General features: G+C 40.0%; 1 protein-coding gene across 27 annotated transcripts in view; it reads left to right on the forward strand.

The window, feature by feature from the left end:
* Window positions 1–14,922, forward strand: part of KMT2C (lysine methyltransferase 2C) — a 356,354-nt gene that overhangs the window by 244,292 nt on the left and 97,140 nt on the right. For 13 of the 27 annotated variants that reach the window (XM_043509660.1, XM_043509664.1, XM_043509661.1 and 10 more), the window contains 5 exons: window positions 3,721–3,840; window positions 9,225–9,341; window positions 13,120–13,191; window positions 13,517–13,618; window positions 13,786–13,890. In XM_043509660.1, coding sequence (XP_043365595.1) covers window positions 3,721–3,840; window positions 9,225–9,341; window positions 13,120–13,191; window positions 13,517–13,618; window positions 13,786–13,890 — 516 coding nt within the window. The remainder of the gene's footprint in view (window positions 1–3,720; window positions 3,841–9,224; window positions 9,342–13,119; window positions 13,192–13,516; window positions 13,619–13,785; window positions 13,891–14,922) is intronic. The other 14 variants (XM_043509677.1, XM_043509671.1, XM_043509676.1 and 11 more) reach the window with 2 other exon arrangements.

Genomic DNA, 14,922 nt, shown 5'->3' on the forward strand with positions numbered 1-14,922 from the left:
TGCCCTTTTGAAACAAAAAAAAACATAGCTGATAACCTGGTTTTGATTAGCCTTCCATTTAATTTAAACTGAATCAACTCATGATTACTTGATGCAAGGTTATTTTTACTATCAGCTCTTCTATGATGTCCTCACTCCTTACCAAAACCAAGTCTGAAGTTGAATCACCCATTATTGGTTCAGTAATGATTTGACAATGAAAACTGTCATTTGTCACATCCAGCAATAAGTGGACCCTTTCAGTATTAATAGCATTTATTCTCCAGTCTCTATAAGTCTCCCATTATGACACTATTCCTAGTAATGTTTATGTCTCTAATAGTATTAAAGAGATCTCTCTATATATCTGAGTCCAACCCAAGGGTTTTTAGCAGATCCCTCCTAACACTATCCCAGTGGAACCTCTTCTACAGTCTTTCCCCAGAATGATTTTGACCTATACAGGTTCTGTTTTGTCCGTACTATTGACTGTTTTGTCCATACTACTGAGAGCGCAAAACACTGTGTTGCATTCATTGTATATGTTTTCTATTGTGTATTGTGTTGTAGTGGTTTTTTAATCATTTTTAATCACAGCAGAAGTGCTCAGATACTATGATCATGGTTGTCGATGTGAGAACCTAAATAGAGGGGACTTTTGTTGGTATTTGGGCTGGAAAGACTCTGTTATGATGTTTTTATTGTTATTAGGAGGGTTGTTTTTAATACAAGAAGAGTTAACTGAAATAACTTGATAGTTATAAATCTTCCTGGTATATTTTTTTTCCTCTCACTAGAAACGACACAATTGCAATCTGAAAAGATCATATGTGGTATTTTATTAAACATTGAAATGAGATGAAAGCTTATGTTTTGTTCATCTTTACTTCAGATTAAAGTATATTTCATAAAGGAGGCATTCAGTTGCTAAACACAGCCACTGGTGATTTAGTAAGCTATCCTGACCTTTGTTGATGTTCTGTTTCCTTTTGTTGTAATTTAGTTGCAGCTGTGCTGTTCAGTTCTGAGGACTCAAGAATATGATGGAGAATGAGAACTTCCTGTTTATGTCAAAGTACATAATTATTACCATGGTTTTGATATAAGTGAACTGAATAGAACTTTTTCTCTAGTGTTGTGCTGTAATGGGCATTAATTAAAAGCCAAAATATAATTAATGCATCTCTTTGATGTAATTAATTTGTTCATACTATTGTGGAAGTCGTGTGTTTTTAATTAAATTTATCTGACACAGAATTCAAATGTGTTTCTGAGCTACAATAAAACTTGGATTCAATTGGAAATTTAAACTATAACAATGTGGTTCATAATCATATATAATGCATTTTGTTTTGAAAGATGGATATTTCATATTCAAATTTAAATTTCTATTACATTTTAAATTGACTTGAAATATTTAATTTCTGGAGAAGTATGTTCTCTCTACAGCAAATTTATTTAATATATTTCAAATAGGACTCTAAATGGTTTTAGGTCTTAAACAGTAGTTTGAGTAATGTGTTTTGAGATCTTTGGATGGTGGCCTTCAAGTGGTATGTTCTCTCCCTTATAAACACAGGATGAGAGGAGGACTTTGATATGCAGAATATGCAGAAAGATTTTTAATTTAATTTTCTGGAAAATTATCTTGTTCTTGCCCAAACTGGAAGCTAGTATTCTATCTACCGTGATGTTAAAGAGAAGGCTGAACAGTCGCTAAGACTTGACATCTTAAATTTCCTGTAGCTCCTGATCTGCTAACATCTCTGACAATGTTATTCTGACAATTAATGTTATTGATAAAAATAATAATCACTATTCAACAAAAATACTGATTGATAAAACTACAATATTTTCAACACAGAGAAATTTAACTTCATTGGTAGTCTTTCCATTTCCATTGAGTTCAGTGGGAGTAGTTACACACACAAGGTGACGGGGATTTATTTTTACTGAGGCCTGGTCCACACACAGTTTTTGTACTAGTATAATTATTTCAGGTAGAGTGTGCTTTTTTTCCTTTTAAAACCAATATCATTATACCACTATAACCCCTTCGGTGGAAGCAGTTATATCAGTATAAGTTATTCCCTGTCCTATGCAGAAATAGCTATACAGTACTCATATAAAGCTCTTTTATACTATTGTGGCTGTGTCCATACTAGGGGACTTGTATAGCTTTTAACTATATTGGTAGAGTTAGTGCTACAATTTCTGTATGTAGACTAATGCTGACAGAAGTAAAAGTTTTAATCAACTATTGGATTCAAAAGAAGCTGTTTCCCAAATCACTTTATTTTGCTTGACATTGTTTTATATTTCATTTTAAAAACTTGTGATGTGTGAAGCCAGTGTATATTTCTTTATGCTTATTGTCACAAAGGCCAATGTTCTAAGACCTCAATCCTGCAAACACTTGTGTGTGTTGGTATTTTACATATGTGAATAGTTGGACCTATTCACATGCTGGATTAGGGGCTTAAATTATTGCTGAATGTAGTTTTTTTTTTGGAAATTAACCAATTTTTCCTTATACCATTTAAATCTAATCTTAGCTATGTTTTTGCTTAATTCCAAAGGAGTGTTAAAATTAGTATAATTTATTACTCTGTAGGCATGCTAAATTGTAAATTTAAAATGAAATTACCTTAGTAAATCATTTGTGCCTTAATCCTGAAGTCCTTACACAGAATTCAAGCAAAACTTCTACTGCCTTCAATAACAGTGTTGTCTGAAGAAAAGGAGTACTTGTGGCACTTTAGAAACTAACAAATTTATTTGAGCATAAGCTTTCATGAGCTGCAGCTCACTTCATCGGATGCATTCTGTTGTCTGAGTAAGAACTGCAGGAACATCAGCAGGTTTCTCCACCCACCCTCAAATTAGCACAGTATTGCTAATCCTATTCTTGTTGTTTTACTGTTTATATTATGGTAGTATACAAATACCACAATCAGATTGGAACTCCATCGTGCTGGACATTGTATAAATACAAATTAAAATAAAACTATGATTGTTTTTAAAATTCAGCTTTATATATCCTATATTATGTTAGACATTGTTTAATATTATAGTTTGTTATAATATAAAAAAATTGGATTTATAGGTGTGAGCTTTTATAATTGTACGTTTGTGGTGTACTTGCAGGTCAGAGGTATTTTGTTAACTGCTCACATTTATTTTTCATTTTTTTTCATGTTTTAGTTTTATTTTTATCTCTGTGTCTTACATGCTTCTCAGCCTACATGTTGTTTTGATTATCAATAATTTTATATTAAAAAAGTGATAAAAGGCCGTCTCTTCCTTCAAAGATGTGGATTGAGATATAGAAGGGAATGTACTCTCAAAACCCATCTATGATCTCAAAATAGTATCTTCTTGGCATGGTGATCCAAAATTTAGAAACTTACTGTGTTGCTATGATTCCTGTCTATGACATGATGATTATGTCAGTCAACCTTCTTTTCTCACATTTTCAGTTTGTAGTTTTTTAAAAGTCACTTTGCAGACCTTTTAACCTCACTGAGGGTTGAAATTTTCTCAACATAAATTTCAGTGGCGGGTTGAAATTTTCCCCATATAAACTAGTTTAGCATTTAAGTAAATTTAGGAGGAATTGCCTATGCCTGCATGTGCTTTGCTTTTCAGAAACTTTTAGTTGCTTGCTTTATTTTTTTTTTATTTCTTTATTTTTATGTTGCTGAGTTTTATACATCTATTTTCTCACCTGCCGTATCCTAGGGGGCTTGGAGTACCAATAATACAGTGAGCCCACCTTCCTGGTCCCCAGACATTTCAGAAGGTCGGGACATTTTTAAATCCAGACAGCTTCCTGGCAGTGCCATTTGGAGCATCAAAGTGGTAAATAATTTGTATTTATATTCATGTATCCATTGCTATCTTTCTGCTTTAGAGCCTACTAATGAAAACTATGTATAGATCAACTGAATTAATCTTCCATTTTATCACTGTTAACTTTGGCTTTTTAAGAAAACTGTTGAAGTCTGAAGCTTTTAAATTACAAAAATATAAATTTATTAAAGCATACACGGAATGTGATGGCATTGCATAACTTTTGAATTTTATATGGCAAGATAATTTGCATTACCAATTTTTAATGAACTATGTTTTAGTATTTCACTATTTTTTGGCTGTTGCTGTTAAATAGCTGTCAAGGAGTTACTTGAGTGAGAGAGAGAGAGAGAGAGAGAGAGAGAGAGAGAGAGAGTATGTCTGTGTGTCCTGAAGACTGCTGGCAGTAAAGAGAGCCAGACTGAAAAGGACTGAGCTCTGGGCTGTTGCAAAGTGTGTTGCTGTGGAGACATTTTTCAAAAGGCATTCACAGTGACGGATGTTTAAACTTAGAAAAAAGCAACTACTTGACTGTCTTAGAAGGAACCAGGCTACTGTCCCACTGATAGCTACCATCAAAAGAAACATAAAGAAATTGCGGGCTTGTCTATACAGAGCAGCAATGCACACTTTAAGGGGGTGATTTCTAAAGCACACTAATGTGCATTAATTGTAGAGTTGCTAGATGTCTGGTTTTTGACCGGAACACCAGTTCAAAAAGGGACCCTGGCGGCTCTGGTCATCACTGCTGACTGGGCCATTAAAACTCCAGTTGGCGTGGGGCTGGCAGGCTCCTTACCTGGATCCCCATGACTCCTGGAAGAGGCAACATGTCCCTTAGTTCCTAGGTGCAGGGGCGGTCACAGGGGCTCTGCGCACTGCCCCCATCCCAAGCATCGGCTCCACAATGCCATTGGCCAGGAACCGCAGCTCCTGGAAGCGGTGACACATCCCTTGGCTCCTAGCTGGAAGGGTCAGGTGGCTCTGCACGCTGCCTCACCCCAGAGCCCGCCCCCCCAGCCAGAGTCCGTACCCCAACCCCCTGCCCCATCCCTGAGCCCCCTCCCACACTCCAAACCCCTCAGCCCCAGGCCAGAGCCCCCTCCTGATCCCCAAACCCCTCATCCATGGTCTCACCCTAGAGCCCACACCCCCAGCCAGAGCCCTCCCCACCTCTCACACAGTAAACCCCTACCCCAGCCGTGAGCCCCTTCCACACTCCAAACCACTCAGCCCCAGTCCAGAGCTCCTACTCCCCTCTCAACCCTCTGCCCCAGTGTGGTGAAAATGAGCAAGTGAGTGAGGGTGGAGGAAGAGCAAGCAAGAGAGGGAGGGGGCGGGGCCTTGGGGCAGGGCCTTAAGAAGGGGCGGAGCAGGTAGTGGGACAAGGGTGTTCAGTTTTGTGTGATTAGAAAGTTGGCAACCCTAATAATTGGTCAGTGTAGACCCTGCTGCTGTGCACTAAAAGTTCCCTAGTGTGCTTTAGCATAATGCTGTTTCAAACAGCACCACATTAAACACACTAGAGAACTTCTAGTGCACACCAGCAGAGTCTACATGGACCAGTTAACACACAACACATTGGCGTGCTTTGGAGATTACAACACCCCCATTCCCACTCCCAAAAAAATAAATGAAAGTGTATGTTGCTGCTCTGTGTAGACATGCCCTTACTGGGGTTATTACAACACTAAAAAGAGAGAAAAAAAAACTTAATGAAAAAATATAAAACCATAAGTAGGTTGCTGTTGTTTTCATTTGATTTATTTTCATCTCACTTTAATTATCATGCTAATTTGCTTTATTTTAATTTGATATTATCTTAGCTATTTCTACTTGAAACATTAATTTTCAGCATAATGTCCAGCATTAACAGTGATACAGATTTTTGCTATTTCTGTCACATTGTTAGTCTTGTGAAAATAAAAATACTGATGTGCAATCTAAAGCACAAAATGTTAGGAATTTGTCCGAGCATTTTACTTCTAAAGAAAGTCAATCCTATATGCAGTGTGTATATATTTACACTCTATACATAGAGGGGGAGAAATTAAATATTTCACTTGGCTACTCAAAGAAACTTTGACCATCAACACCTCCTTCCTTATTCTTATTTCTAAAATGCTGTATGATTGCATTGCCTGATAGTGCACAGTTACTTTAATTTATAGATCCAATAATATTGTTACTAGGGGAATATTTGGATTCTACCTTGCAATAACTATCACCACAAATTTCTATACCAGGGGTTTTCAATCTTTTTCTTTCTGAGGCCCTCACAACATGCTATAAAACTCCACAGCCCACTTGTGCCGCAACAATGGTCTCTCTGCATATAAAAGTCAGGATCAGCATTAGGAGGTAGCAACTAGGGCAACTGCCTTAGGCCCCACACCACAGGGGACCCCATGAAGATAAGTTGCTCAGGCTTCAGCTTCAGCCCTGGGTGGCGGGGCTCAGAGCACTGGGCTTCAACCCCAAGGGTTGGGGCTTCGACTTTCTGCCCTGGACCCCTGCAAGTCTAATGTCGGCTCTGCTTGGCGGACCCTCTGAAACCTGCTTGCGTCCCCCCAGGGGGCCCTGAACACCTGGTTGAGAACCACTGTTCTATACCTTGTATAAAAATAGGGGATGGTATATCTGAAAATACTGTTGGCCCTATTGAGGTGATAATGTTGCTTTAAATCCATGGAACTCTTATTAATATTAATGGAAGCTGTTCACATGGGTCTAGAGCAGTGATCACCAACCAGTATCGTGATCTCGAGTGGTGTACAAGTGCTGCTGCTAAGGCAGTCTCCTGCCTGCCCTGGTCCCACATCGCTCTCAGAAGTGGCCAACACAGCCCCGGGCGAAGGGCAGGGATCTCCCTATATGCACTGCTCCTGCCTGCAAGCACCGCCCCTGCAGTTCCCATTGGCCGGGACCAGGGAGCTGTGGCCAATGGGAGCTGCAGGGGCAGTGCTTGCAAAGAAGGGCAGCGTGCAGAGCCATGTCCGTTTCCCCACTCACCGCTGCAGGGGCCCGTTGGCCCCTTCCAGGAGCGACGTGAGGCCAGGGTAGGCAGGGAGCCTGCCTTAGTGGCAGCCGCTCTGCACCACAGACCGGGAGCTGCCGGAGGCAAGTGCTGCCTGGCAGGAGGCCACATCCCAACCCTGAGCCCCCTCCCAGAGTCAGCACCCCATACCCCTTCCTGCACCCTGCCCCAGCCCTGACCCTCCCAGAGCCAGACCCCATACCCTCTCCTACACCCCAGGCCCCTGCCTCAGCCCTCACCTCCCCCTCTCAGATCCAGCACCCTGTACCCCTTTCTGTACTCCAACACTCTGCCACAGCCCGGAGCCCCCTCCTGTACCCAAACTCCCTCCCAGAGCTTGCACCCTCACCCCCTCCTGCACCCCAATCCCCTGCCCCAGGCTCAGCCCAGAGCCCGGTGAAAGTGAGTGAGGGTGGGGGAAAGAGAGGGGGATGGAGTGAGTGGGGCAGGGCTTTGGGGAAGGGGTGGGATAGATCCTGAGTTGCCCTTAAGTTCAAAAAGTGATCTTGGGCGTAAAAAGGTTGGAGACCACTAGTCTAGAGCCGCGGTTCTCAAACTGAAAAGGAGTACTTGTGGCACCTTAGAGACTAACAAATTTATTAGAGCATAAGCTTTCGTGAGCTACAGCTCATCCGATGAAGTGAGCTGTAGCTCACGAAAGCTTATGCTCTAATAAATTTGTTAGTCTCTAAGGTGCCACAAGTACTCCTTTTCTTTTTGTGAATACAGACTAACACGGCTGCTACTCTGAAACCTGTTATTATGCAAGGTTCTCAAACTGTGGGTCAGGACCCCAGAATGGGTCGCAACCCCATTTTTATGGGGTTGCCAGGGCTAGCATTAGACTTGCTAGGATCCAGGGCTGACACTGAAACACAAGTTCCACCGCCCTACGGGGTGGTAGGGCTCAGGCTCTGGCCCCCTCTCCCACCACATGGTGTGGCAGGATTGGGCTTTGCCCACCCCGCACCCCAGGGTCATGTAGTAATTTTGTTGTTTGAAGGGGGTCGCGGTGCAATGAAGTTTGAGAACTGCTGGTCTAGAGCATCTTCCATTGACATTAAAGAGAGTAGCATAGTTCAAAGGCAGCATGTGCCTTTTATTGAGTGAATTGTTTTGTCTTGGTATTTTTGGCATCTTAAAATAGTTTGGAGCAAGCATTCAGATAGAGATTGTAGACTTGTAGATATTTTGTGGACAGCAAAATTAAGTTAGAGTAGAATAGCTGTTAACATAGATTTCTTAAAATGCATTTAAAACAAGGGCAAATGCTATGTATCTAGTAGTAGAAAAGCATAGTAGGAAATCTGCTGTGTTGAATATATACCTTAACTCTCATTGTATAAGAACAGAAGAAAAGGTCTAAGGTATATGTAATCTGTTCAGATCTGATCTGAAAAATATCACCCACAGTTCTATAGAGACATAGCGAATAATAATGTTTTCCTCTTTTGGAAGTGATCAGTGAGTTTTCTGTGTTTTCTTTTGCTTTGTTTTATTTTGTTTTTCCAGTTCAGTGTGAAGTAAAAAAAATCTTATTCGTGAAAGCCAAATTAATTAACAATAATAATGTCAGGTAATTAACATTGAAAAAGTATGAAATTTACTCCTCGCCCTTCCCCCACCCCACCCCCAATTCGCTGTATTTAAATTCACCTCATCAGTTAAGGGATCCCAACTCAGCACTCTCACCAAGAGTCTACAGATTAAACAAGGATGGGAAAAAGAACAAACTACTAGCAATAAGTATAAATATTACAAATAAAAATATTTTAGTATTATAAAAATAGTTTCTTTAGGGCATTAAACAAATTAAACACTAAAATCTTGAACTTGTTCCGATTGAATCAGTGGAAGTTTAGTCACTGACCTCTGTGGGAGCAGGATCAAGCCCTAACAACTTTTAATGTCTGTGTGACTATTTACAGCAAAGAAGTGTAGCTACTGTATAACCAGTAAAGTGCAAGAGTCCGAACACATCTGGCTGTGTCTGAGTTGCATGTTCTTAAAGAATCGAACAAGAGGTAGGGTTTAGCTGGAGTACTAGGCAAGAGGGAGAAAATGTATTTCAATATTACCAGCTGTGCCTGTAGTAAAAATTAGTGTGTGACAGGTTTTAAGTACTTTTGTTGAAAGTAATCCTTTTTATAATGGTTGAAGACCACAGACCGAGGAAAAGGTTTTAGTCTGAAGTTAAAGGTATTCTACTACAATTTATGCAGTGATTTAATAATGCTGGTCTGGCTTGCCTATATCCACTTGAAACCACAGTTCTTCTTATTTATAATTACAAGGAAGTGTCCCTACACTAAAAGAGATCTGGGTTGCATTTAAATTGCTCTTGTATATTAAATAGGGTCGTGGATCAGGATTCGCAGGGAAGCGGAGACCACGTGGTGCGGGTCTTTCAGGAAGAGGTGGCAGAGGTAGATCAAAACTGAAGAATGGGATTGGGGCTGTTGTCACTCCAGGGGTAAGCACATATCTTTTAATCATGTGTAGTTTGGTATGTAACTTCATTATTACAGCTCTTTTTTTTTTAAGAGAAATTTTGTATCTAAACAAAATAATCAATGAGAAATAGATTTGATAACATTCTAGTTTTCATTAAATGTAATTATATATTTTAGTTAAAAATGGGGACTAACCTGTAGCTAATGGATCCAGAACAATTTTACATCATCTACATTCCCTTTTAAAAGGACACTGTTGAGGATCCAGATCATTCTTTCCACTTCCATATATGGAGGTGACACTAATTAAGGGAGCTTTCACTGGACCCAGTAGACGTGGGAAAAACAAGACCTATACTGGATTCTATCACCTTCTCTCAACCCCATTATAATTCTCCTGAGGGTACTCCAAGATTATTGGGGGTCTGAGATGGAGAGCTGTCCATGGAAAGCTCTTCTTCTTAGGGCCCCAATTCAGCAAAGAACATAAGCACGTCTCACTTCAGTTATGTGAGGTGTCCCATTGGCTTCCTGGAACTACTCATGTGCTTAAAGTTAGGCATGTGCTTACATACCTTGCTGAATAGGGGCGTAGCTGTTGATATCAACTTGAATATCCATAACTATCTTAATGCTACAAAGCACTAATTTACACTTATGGAAAAGCCTAATATTTTAATAGGAGTGCAGCCAATAGATTTTATAGCAATAATTACTAAACATTTATAAAATTTAATAGAAAATATGGTTTCCTTTTTGTCTAATTCTGTAGGTTGGTCTACACCAGGGATCTCAAACTCAAATGACCATGAGGGCCACATGAGGACTAGTATATTGGCCTGAGGGCCGCATCACTGACCACCCCACTTCCCCGCCCCTACCCTGCCTCTTCCCACCCCTTCCATGCCCCCATTCCAACCCCTTCCCTGAAATCCCCACCCCAACTCGTCCCCTCCCTGCCCCCAGGGGGTGCAGGGTGTGGCAGGGGGCTCAGGGCAGAGGGTCGGGGTGCAGGAGGGGTGCAACAGGGGGCTCAAGGCAGGGGGTTCGGCTGCAGGAGGGATTCGGGGGGTGAGTACGGCCTGGCACGCACCAGGGGCAGGGCAGGGCAGGGCAGGTTCCTTGCCTGCCCTGCCCCCGTGCCGCTCCGGGAAGCAGCTGGGACCTGGGGGAGTGGGGCACAGAGGTCTGTGCATTGCCCTGGCCGCTCCTCCAGGTACCTTCCCCGACGCTCCCAATGGCTGGGACGAGGAACCGCGGTGAATAGGAGCTTCGGGGGAGGTACCTGGAGGAGTGGCCAGGGCAACACACTGACCCCTGTGCCCCACTCCCCCAGGTCTCGGTGCGGTGCGGGGGCAAGGCAGGGAGGGAGCCTGCCCTGTCCCTAGTGCGCGCTGGGCCAGAGCCTCTCTAGATAAATGCTGGGGGGGCCGCGGGGAGCTGGCGGGCCACAGAAAATAACCCTGCGGGCCGCATGTTTGAGACCCCTGGTCTACACATAGGTGAACATTTACTACTAAATTGTATAGAATTTTTCCATGAAGGCCTAAAGCTTTATTCTATGCCCATTGAAGTTAATGGCAGCCTTTCAGTTTACTTCAGTGAGCACCAGATCAGACTCTTAAAGAAGACAGATTTTGCTCTGAGATGTGGTGGCTATACAGTGGTAGCAAGGGGGAAGGTAGCAGTGCAAAGGCACCAGCCATCTCCTGCACCTGGGGTCTTTTCCCCATGAATGGGACTTTATAGCATTAGGAGATCATACCCCTTCAACCACCTGATTCCCCAGCCACTGTGGAGGGATGAGTATAGTCATAATTTTATAGTCAAACTTACAGAGTTTCTTGGTTCCCACTGTACTACTTTTGGCTACTTTTTCTACAGAAGGGTACAATTAGCCAAGGATTTTAGGTCCTAAAATTTTGGATCACTTCAAAATTGTGATAGTTTAATCCTCCAAATTCTAAAGCTCAAATTCTGCCCTCTGGTGCACAGAAGTAGCTCCCATTAAGTTAGTAGGACTTGCCAGCAACAGTTCACAAAAAATAATTATTCTTGTAGCTGTGCTGACATCAGTCAGCGTTGCCTCAGAATGATGTTTGGACTGGTGAGCTGCTACATGGGTTAAAAATAGTGTTTAAGCAGAAATGGCATTGTCAACTTGAGGTTTATGAAGAATGCACTTTAAAAAAATCCACATTTGTCAACTCAAATGACAGTGGGGAAGATGGGCAGGAAAAGAAAAGGATTTTTTTTCTCAAAGGGTTTTACAGAATCCTTTTGGAGAAGACACCATAAGTACTATTCCTGAAGGAGATGACACTTAGCCACGCAAAATGTTTTCATCCCTATGTACTTCATCTTCCAAACTCTTACAGTCCCTATTGGCTCATAGCGCAAGAGTCCTGGTTGGATCATCTAAACTAGCGGAACATTATACATAGGGAGATTTGCCTATAGTCAAAACAGTTTAGCTGTTCATTAATGTTTCCTCCACAGTCTTGCAAAATTATGATAATTATTTTGTTCAACCAAGAGGCAGGGGAAATACATACCTAATTCATGAATACCAGGCGAAATAGTGCTATTCTTAATCAAAGGAACCTAATGTAGTAGACCTCCTTCATTCAAATAAAAAACAAAGGATTGGAATATCACCGTTTTTAGCCCTCTCCTTTTCTATGTTTTTTTTTAAAAGCTCTAATATCAGAAGTTGGTAATTCAAGCATTCTATTTAGTGCTATACCAGGTATGATTGAACATAGAAAAAATGTAGTTAGAAATTATTGTTCAAGTTTATGCATTTGAGAAATCCAATCATAGTATTATGTATTTGTCAGATGTTAGTTGTCTTTCATAGATCCTTGGTAACTCTGATGTGGCACAGGAGGGTGACAAGTTTGGGTTGGATTTAAAATCAGAAAACAGTGAATTGTCTTGCTTTTCTGGGTTTATTTCCCAGACATAATCTTCTAATAAAGGTTTGTTAGTATCTTTGGCTTATTTTGGAAGCCTGGTTTATGATTGTTTATTTATGTAACTAATTGTATCTCATTATTGAATCAGTATAAATATATGTAATGATGTAATAATGTGCAATTACAATGTAATATTGCATTTATAAAATTCTTGCTGTGTTTTGTGAAGACCATTTTATGCATAACACATAGCTTTTTAAAGTCTGGCTCAGTTATTTGAAAATATTTTAATGAAATAACTATGTCTTAAGGTCTAAAAGTATGGAAAAATTGTTTAAAATAAAGTGAAAACGTTGAGTTACGGAAGCACAAAAACACATTTTAAAAATCCTAATATCTGTCTGGGGGCTTTGTGTGTGTTGCCTTCATGTAATCTAGATGCTTAAATTGATTTTTGTTTTGGTTTTTTGGTCTCTGTTTTGTGGGAGGAAATTTGCTTATTGGCTGTGGTCTAAATGTCTGTGCAAAGTTTTCAAACCAGAGTTAATTTTCACAGTCACAGTATAAAACCCTATAGAAACCCATGAATGGGAACAGCTGCACAACCTTAACTGCTATACACCATTTCTTTAATACAATCGGAGTACTTATCTAAATCAAGTGTAAAAAAAAAAAAGTAATATATAATTTGCTTCAGCTTCATTGTTCTTCAATTATGGGTATATACTATACCTTTAATATTAAAATGTGCTATTAAATGGACTTTGTTTATTAATGAGCAAGAATAACAGCAATTTAGCATATTCAGATAAACCTCTGTTTAGCACAAAGTGCATTTCACTGTTCACTGCCTTCCCATTTCCCCCATGTGGATCCCAAGATGCATAAGAATACTATCTGGAGGAACGGGGAAGAGAGACTGCTGCAGAAACATTTGACATCTTTCTTTGTGGTGAGCGAAAGTTAAGCAGAAGGGACCCTCCACATGATGAAAAAAATGGTACAGTGTGGCCACCAGTGTGTAACTTCTGGCAAATATGGATTTTACTGGTGATTACTTTGCATTAATAAATGTTTGCTCGGTTTCCTGATGAATACCCAAAAATATAGATGTTGAAACCAGCAAATGTTTTTTTACAGTTTATGATAGTCTGTATGTATTTATATTCTGAAATAGTGTACTACTTGTTCAGTTCCAGAAGGACAGTAGTAAACAAGAGTGAAAAGTTTGTATCTTCAGCGATGAAAATATATTCATATGATGTTGTTTTTTGTAGGTCACAACCATGGATGTTTCATCTAACAAAGATGAGGAAGAAAACTCGATGCATAATACAGTTGTACTATTTTCTAGCAGTGACAAGTTCACTTTACATCAGGTTGGGATACCAGTTACTCTGATGGTTGTAATAAAAAAGGAATAAATGTCTTTGTTATGAGTTGAATTATCCAATATACTGGTGGGGTTTTACTTTAGAGCAGCTGCATAGTTTTGGATGTTAGTGTATTGGCCTATCTTTGAAAACTGTTCTTTCTGTTATTCTAGGATATGTGTGTAGTTTGCGGGAGTTTTGGCCAGGGTGCAGAGGGCAGGTTGCTTGCATGCTCTCAATGTGGTCAGTGTTACCATCCCTACTGTGTCAGTATTAAGGTAAGTACTTTGTTACATTAAAATTATTTGACAATATTGTTTGCATATTTTACTTGAATAGCAGCTCATTGCTTCCAGTTTTGTCATAATTAGGAGAGTGATTAACTTGTTAAATATTCTTCAGCTAATGTGACTATTATTTGTATGCAACTTGTGAAAAACTTTAATTAAATGTCATTTTATAGTATGCACTGCCTCAAGAGAAATTAACCTTTTTTTTAATTTCACAATCATAAATAGCACTTATTAATCTAGCAGTTGGTTAAAATAACATGTTAAAATATAAGCTTAAAATCTTAATACGAGCAGAATTTTTTAAAGAAAAAAATTATAGTGCAACTTCATTTGCTAGGTTGTCAGGTTTAGTTGATTCAATTTGTCTGTTGGCTGTCAGAATTGACAGCAACTGGAGTAGTTAATACATTTCAGATTCATTAGTCTAGGAGAGAATGTGAGAAAATTAAATTTGAAAGGTATGAGATGACTTAGCAAGCACATAATAAGCTATTTACTGCAGCATATAAACTGTGTTGCTCATTATATAAGTGCAGTTATGTAAAATGTGGGTATTTTTTAAGATACTACTGGGATTTACTTTGCTTTTACATGTGTTTTATGAAATGCTGTGTGCATTTTTCATGAGAATATAATTTGGTTCTGCATTCAGATGATACTCTTAAATTATATTTTAAATAACTTCAAATAGATGATTTGGTTCTACTCACTAAAACCCCAGTGTTAGGCCTCACAAAGAATTTGGAATGAAACAGGATTTTTTAATGAGTTCCATCTTGGCTTTGCTACAGGCAAACGTATTGTTGCATTTCCCCATGAGCAGCCTTGGAAAGAGCTTGTGACTCCCCTGTTGCTCCGAGGGAGTAAACTGCACTGGGTATAGACCCCGGTACAGCATATGTTCCTTGACATGCTGCCGAGCTACACAGGCTGTCACACTGTGGTGTCGGAACCTACACTCCAGCCAGTCCCTTCCCATTCTGCTACTTTCCCCACCCACCTGCGCAAGTAGGGGAT

This window comes from Dermochelys coriacea, chromosome 2 (genome assembly GCF_009764565.3).
Source record: "Dermochelys coriacea isolate rDerCor1 chromosome 2, rDerCor1.pri.v4, whole genome shotgun sequence".
Lineage (NCBI taxonomy): Eukaryota > Metazoa > Chordata > Testudines > Dermochelyidae > Dermochelys > Dermochelys coriacea.